This window comes from Aspergillus vadensis (genome assembly GCF_003184925.1).
Source record: "Aspergillus vadensis CBS 113365 unplaced genomic scaffold BO88scaffold_7, whole genome shotgun sequence".
NCBI classification, from domain to species: domain Eukaryota; kingdom Fungi; phylum Ascomycota; class Eurotiomycetes; order Eurotiales; family Aspergillaceae; genus Aspergillus; species Aspergillus vadensis.
In genome coordinates this window covers 474,675-498,232 of record NW_020292045.1, presented here as the reverse complement: position 1 = coordinate 498,232, position 23,558 = coordinate 474,675, and the positions used below count along the sequence as shown (strand labels likewise).

The 23,558-nt window shown below is 51.0% G+C and overlaps 7 protein-coding genes across 7 annotated transcripts; 4 read left to right on the top strand and 3 right to left on the bottom strand.

Moving 5' to 3' along the window:
- The first annotated feature begins 25 nt into the window (after nucleotides 1–25).
- On the top strand, nucleotides 26–7,140 carry atg2 (putative autophagy regulatory protein Atg2). The gene is made up of 2 exons (XM_025703918.1): nucleotides 26–397; nucleotides 523–7,140. The coding sequence occupies exons 1-2, from the start codon at nucleotides 236–238 to the stop codon at nucleotides 6,775–6,777; spliced, it is 6,417 nt and encodes a 2,138-aa protein (XP_025564456.1). The 5' UTR covers nucleotides 26–235; the 3' UTR covers nucleotides 6,778–7,140.
- Nucleotides 7,141–7,565: 425 nt separating this feature from the next.
- On the bottom strand, nucleotides 7,566–8,951 carry BO88DRAFT_479924 (RTA1 domain-containing protein; the record flags this gene model as incomplete). The annotated part of the gene is made up of 4 exons (XM_025712111.1): nucleotides 8,645–8,951; nucleotides 8,143–8,555; nucleotides 7,830–8,038; nucleotides 7,566–7,604 (listed from the first exon to the last, which is right to left on the bottom strand). Exons 1-4 carry the CDS (start codon nucleotides 8,938–8,940, stop codon nucleotides 7,566–7,568), a joined length of 957 nt encoding a protein of 318 aa, XP_025564455.1. The 5' UTR covers nucleotides 8,941–8,951.
- A 791-nt stretch (nucleotides 8,952–9,742) lies between these two features.
- Nucleotides 9,743–11,032, top strand: BO88DRAFT_403599 (glycosyltransferase family 32 protein). Its single transcript, XM_025706401.1, has one exon. It carries the CDS (start codon nucleotides 9,783–9,785, stop codon nucleotides 10,890–10,892), a length of 1,110 nt encoding a protein of 369 aa, XP_025564454.1. The 5' UTR covers nucleotides 9,743–9,782; the 3' UTR covers nucleotides 10,893–11,032.
- On the bottom strand, nucleotides 10,992–13,415 carry BO88DRAFT_434209 (fungal specific transcription factor domain-containing protein; the record flags this gene model as incomplete). Its single annotated transcript, XM_025709469.1, has 7 exons — nucleotides 12,959–13,415; nucleotides 12,829–12,895; nucleotides 12,715–12,797; nucleotides 12,313–12,665; nucleotides 12,061–12,267; nucleotides 11,737–12,014; nucleotides 10,992–11,689 (listed from the first exon to the last, which is right to left on the bottom strand). Exons 1-7 carry the CDS (start codon nucleotides 13,022–13,024, stop codon nucleotides 10,992–10,994), a joined length of 1,752 nt encoding a protein of 583 aa, XP_025564453.1. The 5' UTR covers nucleotides 13,025–13,415.
- Nucleotides 13,416–16,710: 3,295 nt separating this feature from the next.
- On the top strand, nucleotides 16,711–18,552 carry BO88DRAFT_252019 (oxidoreductase, short-chain dehydrogenase/reductase family). The gene is made up of 3 exons (XM_025702223.1): nucleotides 16,711–17,289; nucleotides 17,353–17,423; nucleotides 17,478–18,552. Exons 1-3 carry the CDS (start codon nucleotides 16,869–16,871, stop codon nucleotides 18,399–18,401), a joined length of 1,416 nt encoding a protein of 471 aa, XP_025564452.1. The 5' UTR covers nucleotides 16,711–16,868; the 3' UTR covers nucleotides 18,402–18,552.
- An 817-nt stretch (nucleotides 18,553–19,369) lies between these two features.
- BO88DRAFT_336696 (uncharacterized protein) lies at nucleotides 19,370–20,368 on the bottom strand (the record flags this gene model as incomplete). The annotated part of the gene is made up of 1 exon (XM_025702909.1): nucleotides 19,370–20,368. One exon carries the CDS (start codon nucleotides 20,366–20,368, stop codon nucleotides 19,370–19,372), a length of 999 nt encoding a protein of 332 aa, XP_025564451.1.
- A 1,826-nt stretch (nucleotides 20,369–22,194) lies between these two features.
- On the top strand, nucleotides 22,195–23,522 carry BO88DRAFT_479898 (uncharacterized protein; the record flags this gene model as incomplete). The annotated part of the gene is made up of 2 exons (XM_025712110.1): nucleotides 22,195–22,434; nucleotides 22,464–23,522. The coding sequence occupies 2 exons, from the start codon at nucleotides 22,195–22,197 to the stop codon at nucleotides 23,358–23,360; spliced, it is 1,137 nt and encodes a 378-aa protein (XP_025564450.1). The 3' UTR covers nucleotides 23,361–23,522.
- Nucleotides 23,523–23,558: the final 36 nt, after the last annotated feature.

The window sequence follows — 23,558 nt, the reverse complement described above, 5'->3', positions numbered from 1 at the left end:
TAGACTAGACTAGCGCCTACATCCCCGAACGTCATCCTTCCCTCCGGCACTTCAGCAAACCCTCCGCATTTGTTCCCCCGACACACTTGTTGTGCTGGTGCCTGTCCCAGGAGCAAGGCATCTCTCAACTCCCCGATCGTCTCTTTCTTGTCCTTGTTGCCTTATTATGTTTTTGCTCAGATGACAGTTGCCATCTTCAAATGAGCCCCCGCCGGCTCCTTTGCCCCCCCACAAAATGGCCTACTTCTTGCCGTCGTTCTTCCAAAAGCGATTGCTCCGATATGCGTTATCTCGTCTCGGCCTTGTCGATACAGAGGCCCTTGATCTGGACAGCTTGGGTATCCGCTGGGGACAACGAAGTACCGTGGAACTACGAGATATTGGGTTGAGGCTGGATGTAAGTGCACTAATCGTGCCCCCGATGAGCTTAGCTAGCTTCCCTGGCTCTCAATCCGCTGCTGTTCCCCGCTGGGGTTTCGGACATCCGGCATGTGCTAATCAGAAAACTCTATATCGAAATAGAAATTAGCTACGCTTCTTCACCTTCCTCCTTCAAGTGAGCTCGTCAGCGCCCGGGTTCGTTTCCTGAAGATCACCGTCCCCGCGGATATCTACAGCAGCGGCATCATCTGCCAGGCCAGCGGCATCGACGTCCATCTGAGACTACTTTCCGACGACTCTCGCCATGCTGGACAAGGCGACAGACCAACAGGGTCTGGCTCTGGCCATGATCCTGCCCCCGATCCGATCATCCCTAATCCGACCGACCTCGCTCAATCGTTCCTCCAGGCTGAACCAAAGGAGGAAAAGGAAGAACTGAAGGCTGCTATATCATCTCAATCTCAGGTCCTTCACCGTACACCTACATCAGGCAGTGATGATGAAGAGGAGCTTGGTTACGGCAATGAGGGCGTCTCGTTGCCGAGTTTCGTTGCTGCGTTCCTCAAAGGTGTCGCAGACCGTCTGCAGGTCCAGGTGGATGACATATCCATCCGAGTCGACATGGAGACGAAACAGGATGCACCACTGAAGAGGCAACCGGAAGATAAGCCTGATTTGGTCACGGGGTTACTGACTGTTGGACAAGTCAAGGTGGATGCTGTGTCTTCGCCATCGAGTGAAGATGAGACTTCCTCACGGAATCAGCGACGGTTGATCTCGTTGTCTGACATCAACGTCGCCTTGGTGTCGGAGCCTGTCGTGTTTTCTAATTACTCAAGGTTCACTGTCCCGATATCTCCAGAGATCACATCTCCGGAGAGCCCTTTGCAGCCAAAGCCGAGCCCTCCCCCGAGCCATGTTTCGTCCCCGCCGTCTGAGCACGCATCTGAAGAGGACACCGCACTAGACTTGACAAGGTCGATACTATTCGAGCCATCTCGTGGATTGTCAGAATCAAAGATAATAGAACAATATGCGCCCGAACATGCGCCCGAGATGGAAGGATCTGTGTGCACCTACGACGGCAGATTCTCTGACGCCGACACGGAGGAGGAAACCAGGAGTTATGGTTACATGGGAGAGTCGCAGAATTTACCGGTTGACGATGAGATATTGGACAATCCTGCGTATCTTGATTCCGTGATCGATTCGCATCTTCATGATGATAAGCTTGATGGCACAGATCATTTTTCACCGGAAGTCGGTCACCATATTTTGGGCAATGAAGATACCCCGCGCCTTCGGACTCCAGAGTTGCACGCCGCCGGATCAGCATCACACTACAGTGATACACAAAATGCTATGATCCTTGCGCCCAGGTCACAGGTACCAGCTGTCACTAGCCTCGCACAGGATCACCTACAACATCCTGAAGCGGTTGACGTTCCTACTCGACCAGCCTTGCCCGCTATGGGGCTAGAGGTTACGCAAGATCCCCAGCCGTATGCCGATTCCCAAGCATCGCCTGTTACCTCTGTACCTCCTTCCGAAGCGAGTAGTTCAAGCTCAACATCCGGATCTTTCAACCAGGACGAGCTTTCCGAGTCAAGGCTCTTCTCTAACGAGGAGGCACAGAGTATGTACATGAGTGCCATAAGTCATGATTCTATGTCAAGAAGCTTCATGCCAAATATTCCCGGTGCCTGGGATTCCCCGGAATCCACGGTAGTTAGGGACTCACATGCTCATGTGCGCCATGAAAGCGGGCCCGGTGTACATCATATGGACCAGGATCATGATGATAATGAGACTGCTGCCACCCCTAAACTAACTCCGCAAGCAGGATTGCATATATCGCAGGAGTGTCTAATAGATGATTATTCCGAGGCACAACATGAGCACACCGACAAAGAACGCTCTCAGGATTCATCAGGCCTGAACAAGTTCTCTGACGTCGCAAGACGGTTCTTTAGCATCGACAAGGTCGTCATTTCCATACCTTCCGTGGATGAAGATGGCGACGGCGCAGATGACACCCCATCTGCGTCCTACACTGAAGAAGAAACTGGCGGTCTGGAGGAGACGACGGCATGCTTGCGTGATTCAGCAACTGAAGACTACTTTGTGCCTCCTGGCAGGAAGGCTTCTACACGAACTCGCAGTGATACGATCAGACCGGCCTCATACGGGCACGAGGGCGCCGAAAAAGCTTCTCGGCCTTCGCAGCATGATGGGCAGACACAGTCTAAGCGCAGCCCGAACGACTTGGAGGTTGAGATATTCTCCGCGGAACTCCAATTCGACATCGCCATCGGCTGGCTCGTGCTCAAGGTTGGACACAAGATTCTTAATGCTTTCAGCAATGACAGCGAGGTCAGCCAGGACACAAGTCAGCCGCAAGAGGAGCAGAAGCGACAGGCTATCAAGTTGGCTCTTCGCAATCTTTCCATGAAATTTGTCGAGCATGTTCCGGGATATTCATACCCCGCCGAAACAGACAGCTCGCCATTCTTCGGTCTGCTACATAACGATATCTTGTTGCAGACATGCCTATCGGGCCTTGAAGCTCAGCTTTCGATTGACAAAGACATTACGAAGCTCCATCTGAATATCAAAGGGTTTAGTCTCGGGTTCGCGTCTGAACACTTAATATCGTTCAGCGAAAATTTTAAGATGCGCGATTCCGTCAGAGATGTCTTGTCAGCCGAGCAAGGGGATATCGATCTCTCGATCACAAGATCACCTGATTCTACCACTGTAAACCTCATGACACTTCCTTTACAGCTGAATTTGAATATCCAGCGATTGGAAGAGGCGATAGGTTGGTTTGGCGGGCTGAGCACGATATTGGAACTTGGCAACTCGATCTCGTCGGCTTCATCCCCGAAGGGGCCGAAGAAGGAAGTCCCGAAGCGTCCTCGTGGTGTGCACTTCGAAGAATTTCCTCCACCGGCAGCGAGTGAACGAACAGGCTCGGCCCCCTTGAAGGTAAATGTCAGGATCGGAGGGCTTGCAGCAAATGTAGTCGGAGAGACCCACTATGTCAGGCTGAGGACAACCGCTGCCAAGATCGTTAGCAGGCCTAGTGGCGTAGCGGTGCAGATAGACAAGGCCAAATTCACCGGCCCCTTACCTCTGGACGATTCTCGGGACGCTCCAGCCAAGATAAACCTGACCGATATCAGGGTTGAGTACCGATTTTCTCCGAAGGAAGAAGACTTGGACCGGCTACTTGGCTTAATCACTCCGTCCAAGGACAAGTACGACGAAGATGATGATATCATGTTAGATACGCTCTTCCGCCAGCGGAGGCAGGGTTCTGTACTCTGCGTTACGGTCTCTGGAGCACGGGTTGCTGTTTCTCGCACTACTGACCTCGACTCCATCTCCCAGCTGGCAGATGAATTGAGCCGACTGTCGAATGTCACAAAGTACCTACCAGAGGATGACAGGCCTGGTGTGCTGACCCTTGCACTGATGCGTGAACTTGAGATTCAGGTACATATAGGTGGGCAGGTGGGGGAAATGAGCGCCGTTCTTCGGAATACCGAGCTAGCCTTTATAAGCCTGCCCTCACTCATTGCTGCGCAGCTGGGCTCCATAACTGTTGCTAGGAATAGGGACGAAGAGCTTGTCGGAGAAGCATCAGCAATTGGTCACAAACCCAGCTTAAGCCAGAGTCCACTTCCGGTTTTGATGGCTCGCTATATTGCTGATGAGATGGACCCCACGGTCAAAGTGAAGTTGCACAACTTCCGCGCAGAATATACACTCCCATCCATCATCGCCTTCCTCGGCCTCAGTGAGGATATGACTACTGGGGATGTGGCTGCCAACATGGCAAGCTCCTTGGCCAACCTCGCAGAGTTGCAGCCTCCACATCAGGACGTCCAACCGGAGAAAGAGGGTCGTTCTGACACCCCTTCAAAGCCCATCAAGTTGACAATTGACCTTCGAGACTGCGTGCTCGGTCTCAACCCACGCGGCACCGGTGCGAAAGGCCTCGTAGTTCTCACAAACGCCAAGTTTTCTGGTGCGATACATGATCCCGTGTCTTCTGATGCCACACTAGAGCTCCGGAAAGCGTCTCTCATGATCATAGATGATGTGGCGAACGTGGGATATGCAGACAATGTCCAGAGGAGAAGCTCAGCTCCTCCGCACAGCAATCAGGTGCAGTCTTTTATTGACCATGGCTTTGTGACGGTTTGCACAATTTCTTCAGCCACAGCTACGGTCAAGATAGTGAAGCTGAGTGATGATGGGGCAAAGTCACTCGATGTGGAGCTGAGAGATGATCTGCTCATCCTGGAGACTTGTGCCGACTCAACACAGACTCTCATAAGCATAGTCAATGGCCTCCAGCCTCCTACTCCCCCAAGCGTAGCTGCGAAGTACCGTACAGTAGTACTGCCCATCCAGGATATGCTATCTTCTTTTACTGGAGATGCTTTCTTTACAGACATGCCGGAGCAACCCGAAACGACGGAGCCTGCTGATCAGGATCAGGGAGAGGGACACCTGGAAGATGAGCGTGACTACGTCAGTGACTTCAAACATGTCAGCTCGGTCCCCGAACATGGATCTTTGACAGAGGGTGTGATGGCGGGTTCGAACGAACTACTAGACAGCTTCCACTCGCAGTACTATGTGTCATCGAGTATCTCCGAGCTGGACTTCAGAGAGGATCACTTTGCCCAAAAGTCTGCTGTTGGCGGTACAGCGCATCGCTGGGATTCTACTCAAAACACTTACGGACTCTCAGACGACTCCAAGCTTCAGAAGAGCCCACTGAGAATCAGAGTCCGCGATGCACACGTGATCTGGAACTTATTCGATGGATACGACTGGCAGCGAACTAGGGATACTATATCGAAGGCTGTAAAGGACGTGGAGCGGAAAGCCATTGAACGACGTGCGCGTGCTGGCAGCCGAGCATCTCCCAGCTTTGACGAGGAAGAAGAGTCTGTGATCGGGGACTGCTTGTTCAACTCGATCTATATCGGTGTCCCTGCCAATAAGGATCCCCGCGACATCCGTAATGACATCAATCGCAACATTGACGACCTCGCCAGTGAAACGGGAAGCTACGCGACTACGACGACTGTCACTGGGGCCACGGTCCGGCAAAGTCAGTCGCCCTCGCTCCGAGGAAAGAAGCTGCGCTTGTCTCGAAGCAAGTACCATAAGATGACATTCGAACTCAAGGGCATATGTGCGGACCTGGTCGTATTCCCACCCGATTCCGGGGAAACGCAGAGCTCATTGGATGTTCGCATCAAAGATCTGGAGGTGTTTGATCATGTGCCTACTTCTACGTGGAAGAAATTCGCAACATATATGCACGAAGCGGGCGAGAAGGAGAGTGGGACAAGCATGATTCACCTGGAGATTTTGACTGTGAGACCGGTACCTCAGCTTGCAGCAACCGAAATCGTGCTTAAGGCGACTATACTCCCTCTGCGGTTACATGTTGATCAAGACGCTTTGGATTTCATATGCCGCTTCTTTGAATTCCGAGATGATTCAGCGCCAACTCCAACCGCTCCGAGCGATGTCCCGTTTTTACAGCGAGTCGAGGTGAATGCCGTTCCTGTCAGACTTGATTTCAAGCCCAAGCGAGTCGACTACGCGGGACTACGATCTGGCCGCACGACCGAGTTCATGAATTTCTTTATACTGGATGCAGCTGACATGACCATGCGACACGTCATCATCTACGGGGTGTCGGGATTTGACAAGCTTGGACAAACGCTTAACGACATCTGGATGCCAGATATCAAGAGGAACCAGCTGCCAGGCGTTTTGGCCGGACTTGCTCCGATTCGGTCTCTCGTTAACGTGGGCGGAGGGGTGAAGGATCTCGTGGCGGTGCCTGTGCGCGAGTACCGCAAAGATGGTCGCCTTGTACGAAGCATCCAAAAAGGCGCATTATCCTTCGCGAAGACCACTTCGAACGAGCTCGTCAAGCTGGGTGCCAAGCTTGCTATCGGAACACAGACGGTCCTCCAAGGCGCCGAAGATATTCTCACTACCCCTAATGCGTCGGGAGCTGGCGTAGAAGACGAGTACGCTGACGATGAAGAGGCGAAGAAGATCTCCCTGTACGCCGATCAACCAGTAGGGGTGGTGCAAGGTCTTCGCGGCGCATTCCGGGGGCTGGAGCGCGATCTGCTTTTGACACGGGATGCCATAGTCGCGGTGCCTGGCGAAGTCATGGAGAGCGGAAGCGCCAAGGCTGCCGCAAAAGCTGTCTGGAAGCGTGCTCCGACTGTGGTTCTTCGGCCTGCCATTGGTGTATCCAAGGCTGTGGGGCAGACGCTGCTGGGGGCTGGGAACACACTGGATCCTAGTAACCGGCGAAAGATGGAAGATGTAAGTCAATACCATCAGTAGCTGACCGTATACTAACATGCTTGCAGAAATATAAACGCCATTAACGGCTTCGTCGCTGCATCGTTGGCAGTGCTTCCGCGAGTTCTTCTGGGATGATTTGGTGCATAATTGATTGGGACATCTACCGGAGCAGGTCACACATTCACCTGCGGGCAGGTCGGTTACCTGGGACTGATTTAATGATGACTATGACGGATGATTCTTTGCTTAGCACTACTACCCCTTGAGTTTTTTAATACATTGATGGCTTTTCAAGCATGATTGGTGTTGGATTGATATTGATATTTTGGGATGTTTATGATCAAGATTGGTATTGTTATTAAGGCAGGTAGATTGGATGTGAAATACGAATGCTAGATTTGCAGTGTATATTTGATTTGAGCTGTACTGTAGAAGTTCAATTGCTATCAGCGGCAACTAGTGTGCAGCAGAAAAATAGATAGTAGTCGATAAGAACAGAAGTAACTCTACTTACCTCAATCCCGAACCCGAACCCGAAACCGACCAAGCCAATCAATCATGATGGTAGGCTGAGAAGATCTTAGCGCGTGATTAGCATAGTGCTCAGCCACAACTGGGATCTACTTGCTGACCTACCTGCATACCTGATTAGGAAGTACGACGAGGTTCAAAGAGTATGCTAAGAGCCTAAGACGGTACTAGCAAAAGGTTATCCATGATGATGACACGAGCGTAACTCTACTTAGGTACTATATACGTAAGATAATTGCAGTTTTTCGCTGAATTATGGAGAATCATCCGTGGACCCTCTACTCCTGATATCAAGTTTATCCAATCTTGAAGTAACCTTTGAAGAGAACTAAAGACTATGATCAATGCAATATATAATAAACCACAACATAGCCATCTTATCAAGTCGACAACAAAACTCCGTAGTTCAGTATATCCAAGACCACAAACTCACATGAAGACATATCAACCAACCGACCAAAAAGAAAGAAAAGACATCAAACAGATGGAGTATAAACCTTCCCCTCGTGATGGTCCAAAAACGCCAAATCAACAACATCCCTCCCACCCTCCTGATTCACCCTCGACCACTTCGTCTCCTTCCACAACCCCCCAAAGCATAATCCAGGATGCAGCACCGTCAAGGCCGACGTAGCCAACACAATCATCGCGCCCTCCAAGACCATGAACTTGACCTCATCGTTGGCAAGTTTACTATGGAAGCCACCTTTCAACTCGGCGACTCTGAACACGGAGCGGATGAAGATGGTTATTGTTGCGAGGGATAGTCCTGCCCGTGATTCCATTAGCCATTTACAACCCTAAAAAGACCCCCCCTCCTTCCCCCCAACAAAAAAAAAAAAAAAAAGAAGGAAAGGGATGGAATAAACATACCACCCAAAAACCCCCTCCACAGCCTCCCCCCCCTAACCTCCCTCATCCTAGCATCCCCATTGAGTCTATACGGATTCTTCCACACGCGGTAGGCAAACTCCCCACAAAGACCCATAAACAACACCAGGGAAACGACCTGACTGGCTAACCCCGCAATCATGATATTCACTCCTGTCTGGGCGAGATCCGCTTGGTCTGCGTCTGCGGTGGAGGTGATTGCGCCGCCGGCGGCTTGTAGAATTAGGGAGACGAGGTCGCAGATGATGAAGAGGTAGGTGTAGGTTTTTGGTTGGAGGAGGGAAAGGTTGTTGTTGGCAGCGGTGCCGCCGCAGTAGAGGGTTATGATTCGGGTGAGGCAGATGTAGATGGAGGCGGAGAGGAGGGCTGGTGCAATAGTCAAACATATCAGGTATCTAGTTCAGGTTTAGGGTTCTTGTTAGTAGGTAGTGGGTGGATGTGGTGTGGATGGAGGTAGGATCAGGGTATGGGGGGAGGTATGTACTCAAGGTATGGCGTGAATTTAAACGGGTTATAGTGCATTTGAATACGCCCTATATAGCCGATTATCTCCAGGAGAAGACCGCCGAACAGGCCAGTGAGGTAGCCCCAGGTGCGGTAGCGGATTCCGAGGATGAGTTGGGCGATGAGGAGGACGGCGAAGACGGCTGCGTAGAAGATGTTGCCGCCCAGGGAGGGGATGTAGTTGACGTAGGCGTCAGAGAGAGAGCAGATGGAGAGGGTGCAGTAGTCGGAGGGGTCGAGGGATGTGCTGTTTGTAGTGGTGGTTGTGTTGGACATTTTGATGTATAGTATATAATGTATAGTATAGTGAGTTATGCTGTGGATGGATTGAGTTATTTGAGAATATGGCGATGGAGATGGAGATGAAGATTTTATATGTACAGCTAACTTCCATCTACCTCATATACACCTGCACCTCATAGTAACAATCCAAAAATATCCCATCCTTCATTAACCCTCTTGACAAGCCTCACCAGAATAAGCGAAGCCTAACCAGGCCCCCAGTATATCCCCAACCCTAACTGCATCAGATTTAATCAGCTCAGTTCAAGTGCCATGGGTCACTGGTAAGCACCAGCCCAACAAAACTCCCATCTTGGCACATCTCGGAACGACCCGAGAGGTATTATCACTGGCGGAGAGGAACAGTAAAAGCCACGATGGATGAGCTTCAGTCAAGCATCGCCTCGTTGCCAAGAGAGGGAGTCATATAGTAGTAGTTAGTATATGTAGGAAGAGAGGGTTGTGCGGACATGGACACGGACACGGACACGGACGGATACGGATACGGACTTTTCATAGTGAGATGGGATGGATACGGCCCCAAACGGACACGGAGAATATGTATCCACTTCTCGTGGGGTTGCTATTTCTGTTAGGGTTGAGCTAGATATCGAATGAGGCTGTCTTGAGACTGTGATTAGGGACAGCCGTTGCGAGGCTTATTCGATCCTTTGGTCAATGATGATGATCACAGGATCAGAGGATTAGGGTTTGGGGCGGTGGGATGATGTGGTGTAGATATGTCTAGATGCTGCTGGCCAGTTTCTCACGATCTTTTACTTTTGTTCAAGTCATTCGTTGGTCTTATTATCTGTCTCTTCCTCTTCACCTACACAATGACTTCCCGCACAACACTCAAGATCATAGGCAGTCGTATCCAGCACCATGCTGCACGCTGCCGCGCTTCTCTCCCAAGCATTTCCCTAGCTCCCAGGCTCCAAATCATAGTCACCAAGGCCCGCCAGGGTCCCTTTATCTGCTGTCTCAGCTTCTACCTTCTCTCCACATGTCTCTCATGGCTCATCTCAACTATTCATTTCTCCTCTCAATTACACGCCCACACCCTCTCTTCTGATATCCTTTACGCACGTGAAACAACATCACCAGCAATCTTCACGAAACCATACCAATGGGCACCTCCACCATCATCACCCCTTAATGTCACCTCTCCCTCATCCGTTCCCCCAATCATCCACCGCATATGGCGTGGTGACCTCACCAAGCCCATTCCCGAAGAATACATCAACTCCAGCTCCTCCTGCCACAACCAAAACCCCACATACGAGCAATACATCTGGACAGATACAACAGCCCGTCAGTTCATCGAGGCATACTTTCCCTGGTTTGCAGCCGTATACAACGACCATCTTCTTCCCATGCAGCGCGTCGACGTGCTCCGGTACTTCCTCCTCTGGCATTACGGGGGCGTGTACCTGGGCCCTGAGATTGGGTGCCAGTGGCCATTGGATTCCTTGTTGAAGGGAGCAGAGCAAGAGGGCAAGGTGCTGCTGCCCCAGCACTGGCCGTACGGGGTTGGGAATGAGTTCATTGCGAGTAAGCCAGACCATGCGTTTGTGATCAAGGTGGCGCTGAGTGTGCATGAGCATCGATGGGAGTCTGTGCCGGCGTATGCTATGGCTTTTGTGAGTGCTGGGGCGGTCTTGGTGAGTCGGGTGCTGGGGGTGTGGCTGTCTGCTGTTGGGGGTGGAGTGGGCATTGTGCCCGAAGACATGTTAGAAGGGACTGAAGAGGCATTCTTTATGCGGTTTGTCGGGGAGAGGCCGCGCGGGGACGAGGTTGCGGTGTCGGAGTGGTTCTTTGGGAACTGGGTGGGTTGGTGTGCGGCTGGGGTTGCGCTTGTCGTGATGGGGACGGTGGTATTTGGGGTGAGGAGGGAGCCGAGGGCGCGGGGGGTAGAGGGGTACAGGGCGTACACTTTGGTGTAGATAGCTATTTATGAGGTTGGACTGTATTTAATAATGTATTGATGGGGATTGTTTTTTCTTGCTTGTGGTGCGAGACAGATGGTAGCCATGTGCTATCGGTCAGCGCAAGCGCTGCTCAGACGCCTTCGTGTACTCCATCCAGTCAACGAGGATCTCATCAATAGTTGCGTCGGGAAAGAAACCCGGCCATTGCATATCGTATACTTCGCGGGGTATCATTGTATAATCATTAAATCCGTCCAGTGGCAGCTGCGCGGATTCAACGTGATTGTTCTCAGCTCCGGATGAGCTCATGTTACTTGCTTGTACCGGAGGCTGAAACGAATCACTCTTTTGTCTTGATAACATTCGATTTTCAAACCACCATTGAACTCGTTTCAGACGCTGTTCATAGTGGTAGAACACATCTCGGTCACCGGAGGCATCCATGTTAGACGTGACCAGTGCCTGAATGCGAAGAATACAACGACTTAGCATGCTGGATATGTCTAACGCACGGCACAATTCCGCTGTGTGAGGCTGTATCGAAGGCTCTGACGCTGCCACAACAAGTTTGCTGGCAAGAGTCAGCGCGAAGCCAATCTGAATCCATACGGCGTTGTTGAACGCCATTTCACTGCGCAACGGGAGGCTGACGTAGTAGTCAAGCAAAGCTTGGGCCGCAATGAGACCCATCCGGAGAGCATCGATCTGAAATGAGACTTCACGTCTCGGGCTTTGTGTACGGGGCTTATTATCGAACAAACTGATCTGGCAGAGATACAGTTCGGCCGTATAATATTGCATAAAAAGGATATCTGTGTCATCAGTATTGTGATGAAGTCCATCATAAGCTGCTACTTACTGTTCTCATTCAACGGACACGGTAGACTAGCCCGATATTGCTCCAGCTCTAATTTCATCTCACGAAAAGAACGCTCACTGCTTGAGCCAGGGCCGTGGGTCCCTAGAATGTTCTGTGTTGAGATAGAAGTGATCTTCTCCGAAAGCCGTTGAAGCTGCACTATATGGAGTAGGTGCTGATCGGAGGCATACTCGGCATCTGTGGCCAGTAGCTTGCAGCATTCATCAAAATAAGGCATGTACGGAAAAGTACATTGCTTGTGTAGGATTTGCGAAACGCTACGAGACGTCAACTTCAGTACTAACCGTATAGAAGCTGTCTTACCTCGACGAAAAATAGAAAATTCCGAGAACGGCCCGTCTCTCATCATGCCCCCAGGACACCGAATCTTTGTGTTCTTCCGGATTAAAGTTCACTCGAGTCCTCCAGAGCCGATATTCAGGCGCGCGATCCAGTTGCAGGTCCGTGATAATGCTGATCGCAAGATGCAGATACTGCGAGAACCGGCGTGGCCGTGAATGATATTGACACCTAGACCTGTCAGTTCAGCATTCTGGCATAGACTATCAGGCGTACCATGCAATGTGGACTAGCAGCCCTTGCAGCACCTCGAATGAGACTGGTCCATCGAAGATCATGCAGTCGCTAACCTTCTTCTTCACCTCTTTTTCGAGCATACGCTGCAGAGGCATGTTGTCATACAGAGTAGCCGTCAAGATGGTAAGAAAAAGAAACGGCTTGTCTCTCCTGAGGCTCTCAGCAGAGGTCTGTGGTGGGATGACTACGAATGGACAATGAGGCATAAGCGTCGCGCGGAATTCATTCAGCAGCATATTGGCGGCGTCCACGGTAAGCAAGCCTTTGTCAATGGCATCTTTGGACTGTGATGCAGTGCTTGCAGGACTTTCATCGGTTGTGCTGCTATTTCTCTAGAATACGGTTAGTCTCTCTGCATGGCATGGAGGGTGTTGTACGCACCGGGATTGGGGATACCGATGTCGCTAGCAGCTGGTCGACTTTGGCTTCGAGTAGATCGATCCTCCTTACGCGAGATGAGAAGACTAACTACAGGTTCCGTGGTTCGCAACTCACTTGTCCTTGCTATCTCTCTTGATCCCTCCATTTGTGCTTCGAGACTCTGGAAAATGACACTCTTTCCCTAGGCGTTCGCATCTAGACCTAGTAAGCCAACCAAACAATCAGCTCACTCAGACAAGCTCACCGATCGCAGCTCCCGGTAGCCCCGTGGCGGATGCACCGTATCTTGGCCCTGGCACAATTCTGACATGTCCTTACTGAGCCGTTAGAATACCGGCCCCTGGGACGGGAAAGCTCAGATTGGATCAAGTGAGCCATCACAAATGGAGATTTCCGCGTCAGCGCTGCATTCGATAGATCCGACGGTCAACCGGTGATCTTGAAAGCCTGCAGGGAGTCGAGCGATCCATCCGAGTTCCGTGCGCAGACCGAGCGAGATGACAAGGGAGCTGGATGGAATGGGACCCTGTAGACCCCAGCCATGGAGATTAAAGCAGATTAGCCCGAGTCCACCGAGTCGAAGCGAAGCTGGCAGCTGCGGGGCGGAGTTTGTACCCGCCAGCCACACTAATGCCGCCCGGTCACGTCCACTGCCTCTTGGCGCGTCAGCTCCCTTCTTCTCTGCTGCAAGTACCGGTTTGCTTTGAGTTTGAGCACTTTGCCTGAGCTTTCTTTAGAAACTACTCAGTATATCAATCTGAGACGACTGGTTGTCGCGATCAGACTCCGAGGCCGTGCGATGTACCGAATCCGTGATGCTTCCATGGTTCATCACAAATATACTTCCTCTACCAAGTGGGTCCAGTGCCAGGGCACCAGCGCATTTAGACCTTGAGTACGAATTGGCTTCTTTGTCTGAGCTGTTGCTCGTGTTGGGAACCACCAGCCAATCATCGAAGCCAGACTGAGCGAAGAATGACGCTTCCATCTGATTGAAGTTTTTGCGCATGGATATGCTCGGAACTGCCTACTGCTGTTGTGCCTGTTCCTCGGCCGGCGGCATGGACAGGGCACCAATCAGTGACTGATTTATCGTGAGAAATCCTGTTCCTCATGTAAAAGGGATGTAGCTCAAGGTTCCGGGATGATGGTTCCCTGTAACTTTTCCGGGCCACTAATCATCTGCAAGCCGGGCTATGGCTTGCTTCCAATACATGATTCATTTTTGATAGAGGGAATAAATGCCGTTAATCGCATAGTTAGCCTTACTTAGTCTACTGGCAGCCACTATTCAGTCCCTAGCCCACTGCGACATTGAGCCGCGGAGATGACTTGGCGAGCGAATAACCAGACTAATCACCGTTCACTCTACTTTGTTTACGGAGTAGCTACTGACTTATGCATGACAGCCTTCGCGGTGACTGTATGAATACAAGCGCATCAGACAACAGAATAGACTTCCCCAGGCGTGCTATAGTTAATCTCCGCTTTCAACAGTCAAATGAATTCAGGGGCCAATTGCATGAGGTCATCTGGAGCTCATAGATCGGCTCTCAATAGACCCGGAGAAATCTAGACTGCGAGAATGCGAAGACGACCCCGAGTCTAGATCCAGTCTGGCGACAAGGCAAAGGTGATGCGGTTCGTATCTGCTGCCCAACTCATGGCATAATCCATCCATGGATTTGGAGTATGGCTCGGAGTAGTGTTTGTAGAAGACATGGATATGATGGCAATGATAGTATCACGGATAAGTATCCCACTTGCCGTAAAGTCCATGCTGACAGGATTTGTTCGGTATTTCGTCCTGAATACCACAACTGATGACATGAAGCTAGCTTCTCTGTACATGGTGAAGGAAGTGTGTAGAGAGGCAGGTGTATCATTGGGGGTCTATCCTGTGACGCTGTAAATTGTAGAGCCAATGATAGACCTTGAATACAAAACATCTCTACCCACCAGTCAATGGCTCGACGACTCAACATCATTACTTACTAAGGTAGTTACACAGCGATGGCTCAGTCTAGGCCTTGGGAGCAAAGTCTTCTGCACTGCGTCGTAATCTGGGGTCTGCGGGAATGTTTCACCAAATTGCCTGGCATTTTACTAGAGAAATCACGAGACAGGTACGAAGCTCCCGAGAAACGATAAGGCGTACCGCAGCTTCAGTGTGCTTTGTGAAACATTGGCAGGTACAGGGCTCTACAAGGACGATCTTGGTGACGTTTCCACTCTTGCAGTATCGGTCAACGTAGTTCAATGGGGAGTGGTTTCCTCTCGTGGCTTATGAGATGGCGGTCTTGGCTTCGTTGGTGAGAGAATGCCACGCTACAATCGGTTGGCCGAACGGAGAAAATCCGCCCTTGGTGCTAAAATAGTACCCTGGCACGAATGTTGTAAAATAGGTATCCCTCAATGGTTCTGGGGGGGTTGACCCTAATTAGTTTATCAAGTTGTTTGCGGCACCCCAAGCAACCTTAAAAGACTGTGCTATCGAATGGCGATAGAAATCAGCAGGTGTTGGGAACGAGACAGAGTCTGGAACGGGAACACAGTTGGTTAGTAGTAAAGTTCGGCGGAGTGGATCAGAAACCGTCAGCCTCATTGAATTGAGAGGGAACCATCGTAGCCACATATGATGTATGGAAAACTCAAATGGCGGACGGATTGGACGTATAGCATGGCTCGGTTCATAAGGGTGGTGAGGTGAGGATGCCTAGTGTGACTGGACACATGAACTACAGAGAGGAGCAGAGCAGAAGGAAGGAATGAATGGACGAAGCAGGCAAATATAGAAGCGGACTGACTTGAATGCGCCCGAGTTTTGAAACAGCTGAGTTGACCACGTTGATTGGCAGCCGGGACGATGATCGGGGAAAAGGCTGCGGACGAATGGGTGGCCCGGATAGCATATCTCAAACCACCGGGATGGGAAAGGGTTGAAACAGGATCTTCAAGGAATGTAGATTGGTTGGTTACTTTGGAAGGGGGAGGGCTGAGGTCATTCGGAAGGATCATGTCTCGACAAGGAGGCAAGGGGAGGGAAGAAGGAGGCAGAGAACGAGTAAGTCAAGGAGAAAAAAAAGAAGGGAGAAAGACTGTAAGATGGGGATGTGCAAGTTGGAAGAAGTGGATGATGACTCTCTCTCGGTCGGACTTGTCCCGTCCAAGAGGGAGAGATGGATGGATGCTTTTGGATACTTTTGATTTTCTGGTTCTCACACCCACCCGTCCATCCATCCACTCTCTCGTCTCTTTTTTTTGTGTCCTTCTCCTACTTGATTCTACAACGGTAGAACAATAGAGTGGTAAGTACCACCGTCGTACTTTGCAGGGAGGGATGGGGCAGTGGATCCCCTCCCACACAGTCAGAAATACTACTAGCCACGCAGTTGATGCCCAAGTGGGCTGGACTGGTCATGTTTTTGAGACTGAAAACGGAGCCATGGCCATGATTGGCTGTGATGCACGTCAACTGCAGCTTGACCTGGCAGTCAAGTGACGCTGCTGTGCTTTTAGTTGTGTCTGTCTGTTCTTTCATCAGCCCATGGCCGAGTCTGTCTGTCTGTCTGTCGGTTTTGTTCAAAGGGTCTTCGTTATTACTGTCAACCTACTTACCTTACCTACTTACCCTACTTACTTACCATTTTCTCTCGCACGGCCATCGCAGTGGTTCTCAGATTGCCGGGTGCGATCAAGTAACTACTACCACTACTACTTAACTTACTTCCTACTATACTTTCATTGTATTGTGTTACATCTGCTGCTTACTACTTCTTACTATTACTCCTTTCTACTCCTACCTTTTCTATACTTCTTACCCATTCCAGTCAATTGAGACACCCTGTCTCGCTTTCATTAAACTCCCCTTTGCTCTGCCGTCACATCAACGTGCAGGAAATATGCTAATAGCACCGTTGCCCTGCTACTACATATGACAAAACACCCTGTGCTGGTGTTCAAAAGAAAAAAAATAATTAATTTACCCCCCAAAATTACAGCAACAAATAAAACAATCCAATTGTGCTCAATGCAACCTCGCAAAATCCCCGGGTGGTCCTCTTTCTCGTTTCATTCTTAACCTTCATCCACTGGTTCTCAGGTACTACTACTTTCCACCTTCTCCTTTAAGCATCAGACAACCGGGTTCGGCGATGCCTGGCGTGGCCATAACCATGGATATATGGTCCTCGGGCCATGGATCTATACACCAACAAGCCGCTATGAACTCAATCTCGACATCATCAATTCCCCCCGGTCTCGACCCTGACCCTCTACAGTTATCTACCACGAGTCCGGCCATGTGCCAGCCCGCATTTCCAGGAACATTGTCCCTCCACCACTATCGCAAACAACTCTCCGACGGCGACGCCTTTGCCTTTGACAGTCCAGAGGGACATATACTGAAGCGCAAAAACGCTGCTATACACCTCAATCAGACCCCGATGTATCCGCATCATTCCGCGCATCCGTTCTCCGTGTCGTCCGCGGCATCGAGTCCTCCCCCGTTGTCCCCATCTTACTCGCCGAGCGCGATGAGTGAGCAGGGGCCAGAGAGTCTCCGGGGGTTTGCTTGTGAGTGACTGGTTTCGCATGCGAAAATGTCATAATGGATCAGAATGCTGACAATTATTCCAGTGTCGCCAAATGTAGAACTACATTCATCAGACAGCCCGATATACTCCAGATCGAACCCCCACAGACTACTGGTAGGTGGTTCCCCCGCAACAATTTCTTATTCTCTATTCACATAGGGTATATAGGACACATTTCGTGACAGGTTGGAGAAATACCCGGATTCAAATCCAGACCAGGAAGGGTCCTTTCATAAGCACACCCGGACCCGCTCGGACTCAATCCTATTCAACATGAAAAATCGGACTGCAACCGTGATTGATCATGGCACTTCATTCGAAATCGTCAATCCTCATGAATCCCTCAACTTTGCTCGAATAGTCTCGTTTATCGAGGATGTCGACGCTTATTCAGCTCGCGACTCGACCGGCCACCACCGGGAATCTTACATAGAGACGACTGAAGAGCGGCTGACGATATCTGAAGAAGATTACCTTCGGGCCATTGCACCATTGAGCCCAGCGCCAGAAGAAAATGAACAGAAAGTCCACGAAGAGCTCGTGGGCGATACTCCGCACCAGCCCATACCATCCATCTCCGAGCGCCTACAGCACAAGGACTCCGAAGACATGGAATCACGGTACTCACGATCCCCAAACTACACACAACGTCGGCCGCCGCCATTGCGACCGAGGGCTTGGACCGATGAAAGCGATCTGGGGGAGCCGGGCTCTCCCATCCACGAAGACGGTGATTACCCGTCGCCAATGTCATATGCACGTCCATCGACGGCTCCGTTTCCAAGTGACGGACAAATGTACCCAGCATCGCCAGTCTCCCCCTTAGCAGGGTACTACGACATGAACCTCTGGCAAGGAGGTTCTCCCATCCAAGATGGACCTGGCATACCGCATCCGCTATACTCGAACCCCCCGTCCCCCTACGCCAGCCCATCACCGTTCCCCTCGCCACACCAGACGCAAAAAATCCACATCCACCACAACATATCCAAACGCTCGCTCGAAAAACGCAAAAAGAACAACAAGGCCAATGCGGGGCCACTAAACCCGTTTAAACGGCTATACAGCATGTTTCGAAAGAAACGGCAGTAACCCGTCGGAAAACCACCCCTTCTGCAGCAACACTCATTACGATACCCTCACCGCTCCTTCAGCTCCTGACCTTTCTGATTATTGCCCCCGCAGTAACTTCAGCTCTACTTGATAAGTCTCGGCACCGCCACTTTCTCTTCTATATGCTGCGGATCTATTGCTCGCCTGCTTACCTGCCGTCTGGTCTGCATGTGCATATGCAGCATCCGTACATGCAGATATGCAGCCATGATTTCCTCAATTGCCCCATTTTATTGATTGACCGACTGATTGATTGATTGATGGATTAATCGATACTTTTATGAGCCACACGTACCCTTTTCCTTTGACAGGAACTCCGCGGGACTCATATTATCCTTTTCCATTGTTGATATTGAATACTGCGTTTCATGATGCAATGCAAATAGATCTCTTTCTTGTCTTGTCCTTTTTTTTGACCGTTGCAAGCCTATCTTATGCTATGCTTCATCATGCTATATATGCTTCTATTGTATCACCTATGGTTTATCTGGTTTACCACTACTACCAAGACTGGAAACATAACGGGCTGAAGAGATGCAAGCCAAATCCAAATCCGAACCGATCGAACATGACTCGTGTATGTGATGAACAATAGTAAAACACTGGTGACGGTAACTGTAAAGGTAATGGGTAGGGGGGGAAGAAGTGAATATTTACAGTGTAGATGTGAACTAATACATGATAGATACTGGGTACAGCACAAGAACATAAGGGATCAAAACAGAACAGACAAGTAGTAAGACAGACAAGTAACCGGGTACACAATCTGGGTATCTTTCCTTCTCAACGCGCACACAAAAAGCCCGAACCCTGAGAGATGACGATAGATCCAACGAAACAGATAACAGATATATCATCAAAAGTATGAAAGAATACAATGATAGTAAGATGAAGAATAAAGTGAAATGTGAGATAATGAAGAAGAAATGGAAAGAAGAGAGTAGCAATTACTCTTCTGGCCCCTGCTCCACCATAGACGCCAACGCCGCACTCACAAGGCTCTTCCGCCTCAGGCCTTGCTCGTTCTTCTTGTGCATATCTCGCGACGAGCAGTGGTAGCTCTTCTCGATGCGATGTGACGACGCCAACGCACTGACGCTGCTCTTCCGACGTGCCCGGGTCTCCGGACCAGCTGATTCCGCTGACGCGGCGGAAGAGGCCTGGCCACGGAACCGATTCCGCGACAAAGTCAGAGCACGTCTCCGCGGCGAAGTCTGTGGCGGTAGCGAACTGGGGTGATAGTCCTCTTCACAGATGGAGTCCCTGCACATGGCCGAACGCAAGATCTCGTCATCGGACACCAGAGCACGACGAATCGCCTCGACATCAGACTGGTTGCATTGTAGGCGGGAGATCTGCTGTCTTTGGGCCCGGACGGTCCAGGCGTCTGACGATGGAGCGGCTGTAGTGGCGTTGCCGTTCAGATCGATGTTGTCGGCTGCGGGGAAGTCTGCGGGCACGGAGGTAGGGCTCAGGAACGGCGAGCAGGATTGCGGAGAGAGAGAACCCGAAGTCAGGGACTCGTCATCGTGATCTGTGTCTGGCGGGGTGAGAACGTAGCCGGGGAACTTGGACGAAATGCCCAGATCCGATGGCGTTGGAGAGGCCGGGCGATCGAAGCGACCGGCTTCTTCAGCCTGCAGGCCGTTCGGGTTTTGGAGAGTGTGCTCGTGAAGTTTCCGCGTCAGAGTGCTGATAGAGAGCCGCTTATGATCGTAGGCAGAGAAAGGCACGGAGGTGGGTGGCTGCTGTGCGGAGCGGAAGTATGAGGAGCGAGAGCGAGACGTGGTCCGGGGGAAGCGATGGGAGCGCGGAGAGGGACAGCGCGACGACATGGGAGAGATGAGGGAACTGTCGCTGTCGACCATGAGACGGTCGTCGCCATCGAGCGCCAGGCGCGAGGGCCTGGTGGACGACGGAGACGAGAAGGAGAAGTCCTCGAACATGGTGACGGAGTCTCTTTGTCTCGGGGTTGGAGTCGAGACGGATTGGAGGATCCAGATGACCTATTTAACAATATCTGGCGAGAGTGCGAGAGAACCCTGTGAGGCCTGTGTTATCCGGACCAGATGGATGGGATGGAGATGGTGGTCGACGGATAGGCTATCTGCACATTAGGGGAGCCCTGGGAGGAGGGGAGGGAAGAGAGGGCGCGTTCCCGAGTTGCAATATAAGGCGAAATCGCACAGTGGCCAATTCTCGTATCGGGTGGGTTCAAAAAGGGACACGGGGTCTAGTCTGGTAGACGGAAGGGCTAGAAAAGGGAAACGAAAATTAGAAATGATAATTTCACTAAAGAAATAGGAAAAGCAGGGAACGGATTAGGCACGTCGAGTGACGGTCGAACCTTGGGATGAATCTGGACGGACGCCGTGGGGAAGCGCCGCAGGGAATCAATCAACGGCAACGATTGGGGTGTGTGGATCAAAGTAGTAGGGAAAAGGAGAAAGGGGAGAGAGAGTTGAAGGGAGGACGAAAGTGAAAGAAGTAGGGAATCACCGACTGGGGCATGTTTCCAAGCCATGTTAAGAAGAAAGGAGTAATGTAGGCCCCCTTTTCATTAATCACCATATTATTGTTGCTATTGCTTTTCTCGCCATGGCTGGAGGAAGTGGCAGTTTGTATTCCGTGCACTTTTGGGCCAAAGAAGTAAGAAGAAAGAAAGAAGTGAATAATAATTAATTCTTTGCTGCCCTTCTAGAATTCCAGTTTTAGTCTAATCCCTGTTCGGCTCTAGCCGGCCATGACTCAGCCAGTCCGGCGTCTCTTCGGCTTCTCCTTCTTGTTTCTTCTCTTCTCCCCTCCCTTCAATCCCTTCATCTACAAAAGTACAAAGTAATCTCCCCGACGGCTGCTTCTTCCATCTGTCATCCATTTGTCATTCTATCCTTGATTGGTGATTGCTAAATTGTGGCTTGCATTACTCACTGTCCTGCAGTATGGTACACATGAACAACACGCCCTCCCAAGAGGCAAGATGGCAAACACACCCGGGCGGGAATCGCCACCAACCAAGTTCACCATCCGCTGGCAAATCCACTCCTCTAAACCTGGATAGGCTCTAGGGGCTACCGGTTTGATTCCACCGACCCATCTCCAAGTGGTCCCCCTCCAAGAGTCTCCGGCGTTCTCGCCACCCAGGCCGGTTAAACTTTCCACCAACTCGGAATCTCACATTTGTCCTGCCAACCTGCCAACTCTATCTAATCAGCCTCGGTGAACTAGCCGCCGTTATACGTTGTCGCTAACCACCGTTACTATCGACACAGTCGCAAGCCTGTTGTGGATGAGACCGTGCCATGGTTACTACTATAATGACTGTCCTTGAGGGACTGTTTAAGCTCACCCGTGACAATCTGGTTCCTTGATCGTGAGCCACGACCGTAGTTGATATATGTCGATCTATACCGGACTTTCTCCCCACAGTCATTATATTATACCCCAACATAGCCCCGGAATTGAAGATATGGCTCTCAGGTAATACAGCAATTACGGTGTCCAGTCTCAAGCACAGAATGACACCATGTGGGAGTTCTTCTCGCAAAAATCCATCTTCGTCACCGGAGGCACGGGCTTCTTGGGCAGCGCATTAGTTCTGCGGCTGGTCTCGCAGGCTCGCCCAAAATGTATATATCTCCTCTGCCGGGGAGGCAAGCAGTAAACTCTACCACACACAGCCCCAGTAACGTGTAAATGAATCCCTGTGCTGATCTCCATCTCTTTTCCAAACAGCCGGGCCGTACAAAAATGGCAAAAGATCCTCCCCAAGTCCATGTCCGACACGCTAATCTCGTCGGACCTGATCACCTATCTGGACGGCGACATCCAAGAGCCAAATCTAGCCCTTCCCTCAACCTCGCTTACACTCCTTAATACAACCACCGAGATCATCATCCACGCCGCCTCATCCATCAACCTCGTGGACCCGCTCCACAAACTATCCCAAAGCATCATCGGCGCTACCGAACGGCTTGCCCACTTCGCGCTATCCTGCCCCCACCTCCACCGCTTCGTGTACATTTCCTCTGCCTTCGCGAACAGTCATCTCTACGCGGAAGCCTCCTCCCGGGCCGCCGTCGACATCTCGGTCCGAGAAACACTATACCCGCTTCATCCATCATCACCATCATCAGCATCCCCATCCATCTCCACAGCAACAATCTACGAAGAGCTCAATCCCGAGGCACAACAACGGAATATGAGTCCCGGTTTCACGATTTCCCCTGGCCCTACGCCTATGCCAAGCACCTGTCGGAGCGGGTCCTCCTTCAAGCCTTCAACCAGAACCATGATCAAAGCCAAAACCATACCCATGATGCCTTCCCCAACAAGCTCCTCATAATCCGGCCATCCATCTTCGGCCCGGCCCAGAACTTCCCTTACCGAGGCTACAGCGTACCCTTATCAACACCACTAACCACCATAGCAACAATGGTATCCCTCACCCCCTCAATCCGGTTCCACGCCGCGACACGCGCCAAGCATCCCGATACGGAAGTCACCGCGGACGATGTGCCCGTGGACGTGGTCGTGGATCGGACGCTGTTTCACCTCGCCTACGGGAGTAATGGCATTGTGCACGCCGTCTGCGGTGAACGCGGCCGGTACGCGTTCAAAGAGCTCTGGGACGATGGAATGGCGGTGCGGAAGATGCCCTGGCGGCTGAGGATGACTTGGTTGGATGTGGATTGGCATTCTCCGCGGTTGCATTATATCGCGAGGCTGTTTGTGCTTTATGGGATGTCTTTCAATTTCTCCGGGGAGAAAACCGTGGAGCTCTGGGACCGGGTCCCTGAGGATCAGAGGCAGGGGCTGAATGTCTTTAAGGACTATAGTAGGGGTTTTTGTTTGGTGGATAGGAAGGAAGACATGCGAGTCTGCGCAAGAGCGCTTATGAGCTATTACGGATATCCGAAGTGGATTGGATCGTTGCTCTAGAGAGTGAGGAGGAAAGCGATAAATTATTAGGCGCGTAGCTAGGTAAGTAAGTAAGTAATGAGTAAATAAGCAGAACCTCTTAACTCTAAACGAATCAAAGAACCAAAACACTAACTAGTAACGAAATCAAAATCAAGTACCAACAATTTTTATCACTCTCGCCTTATGGTAGTATTACCGCCACCACTTACTCTTCCG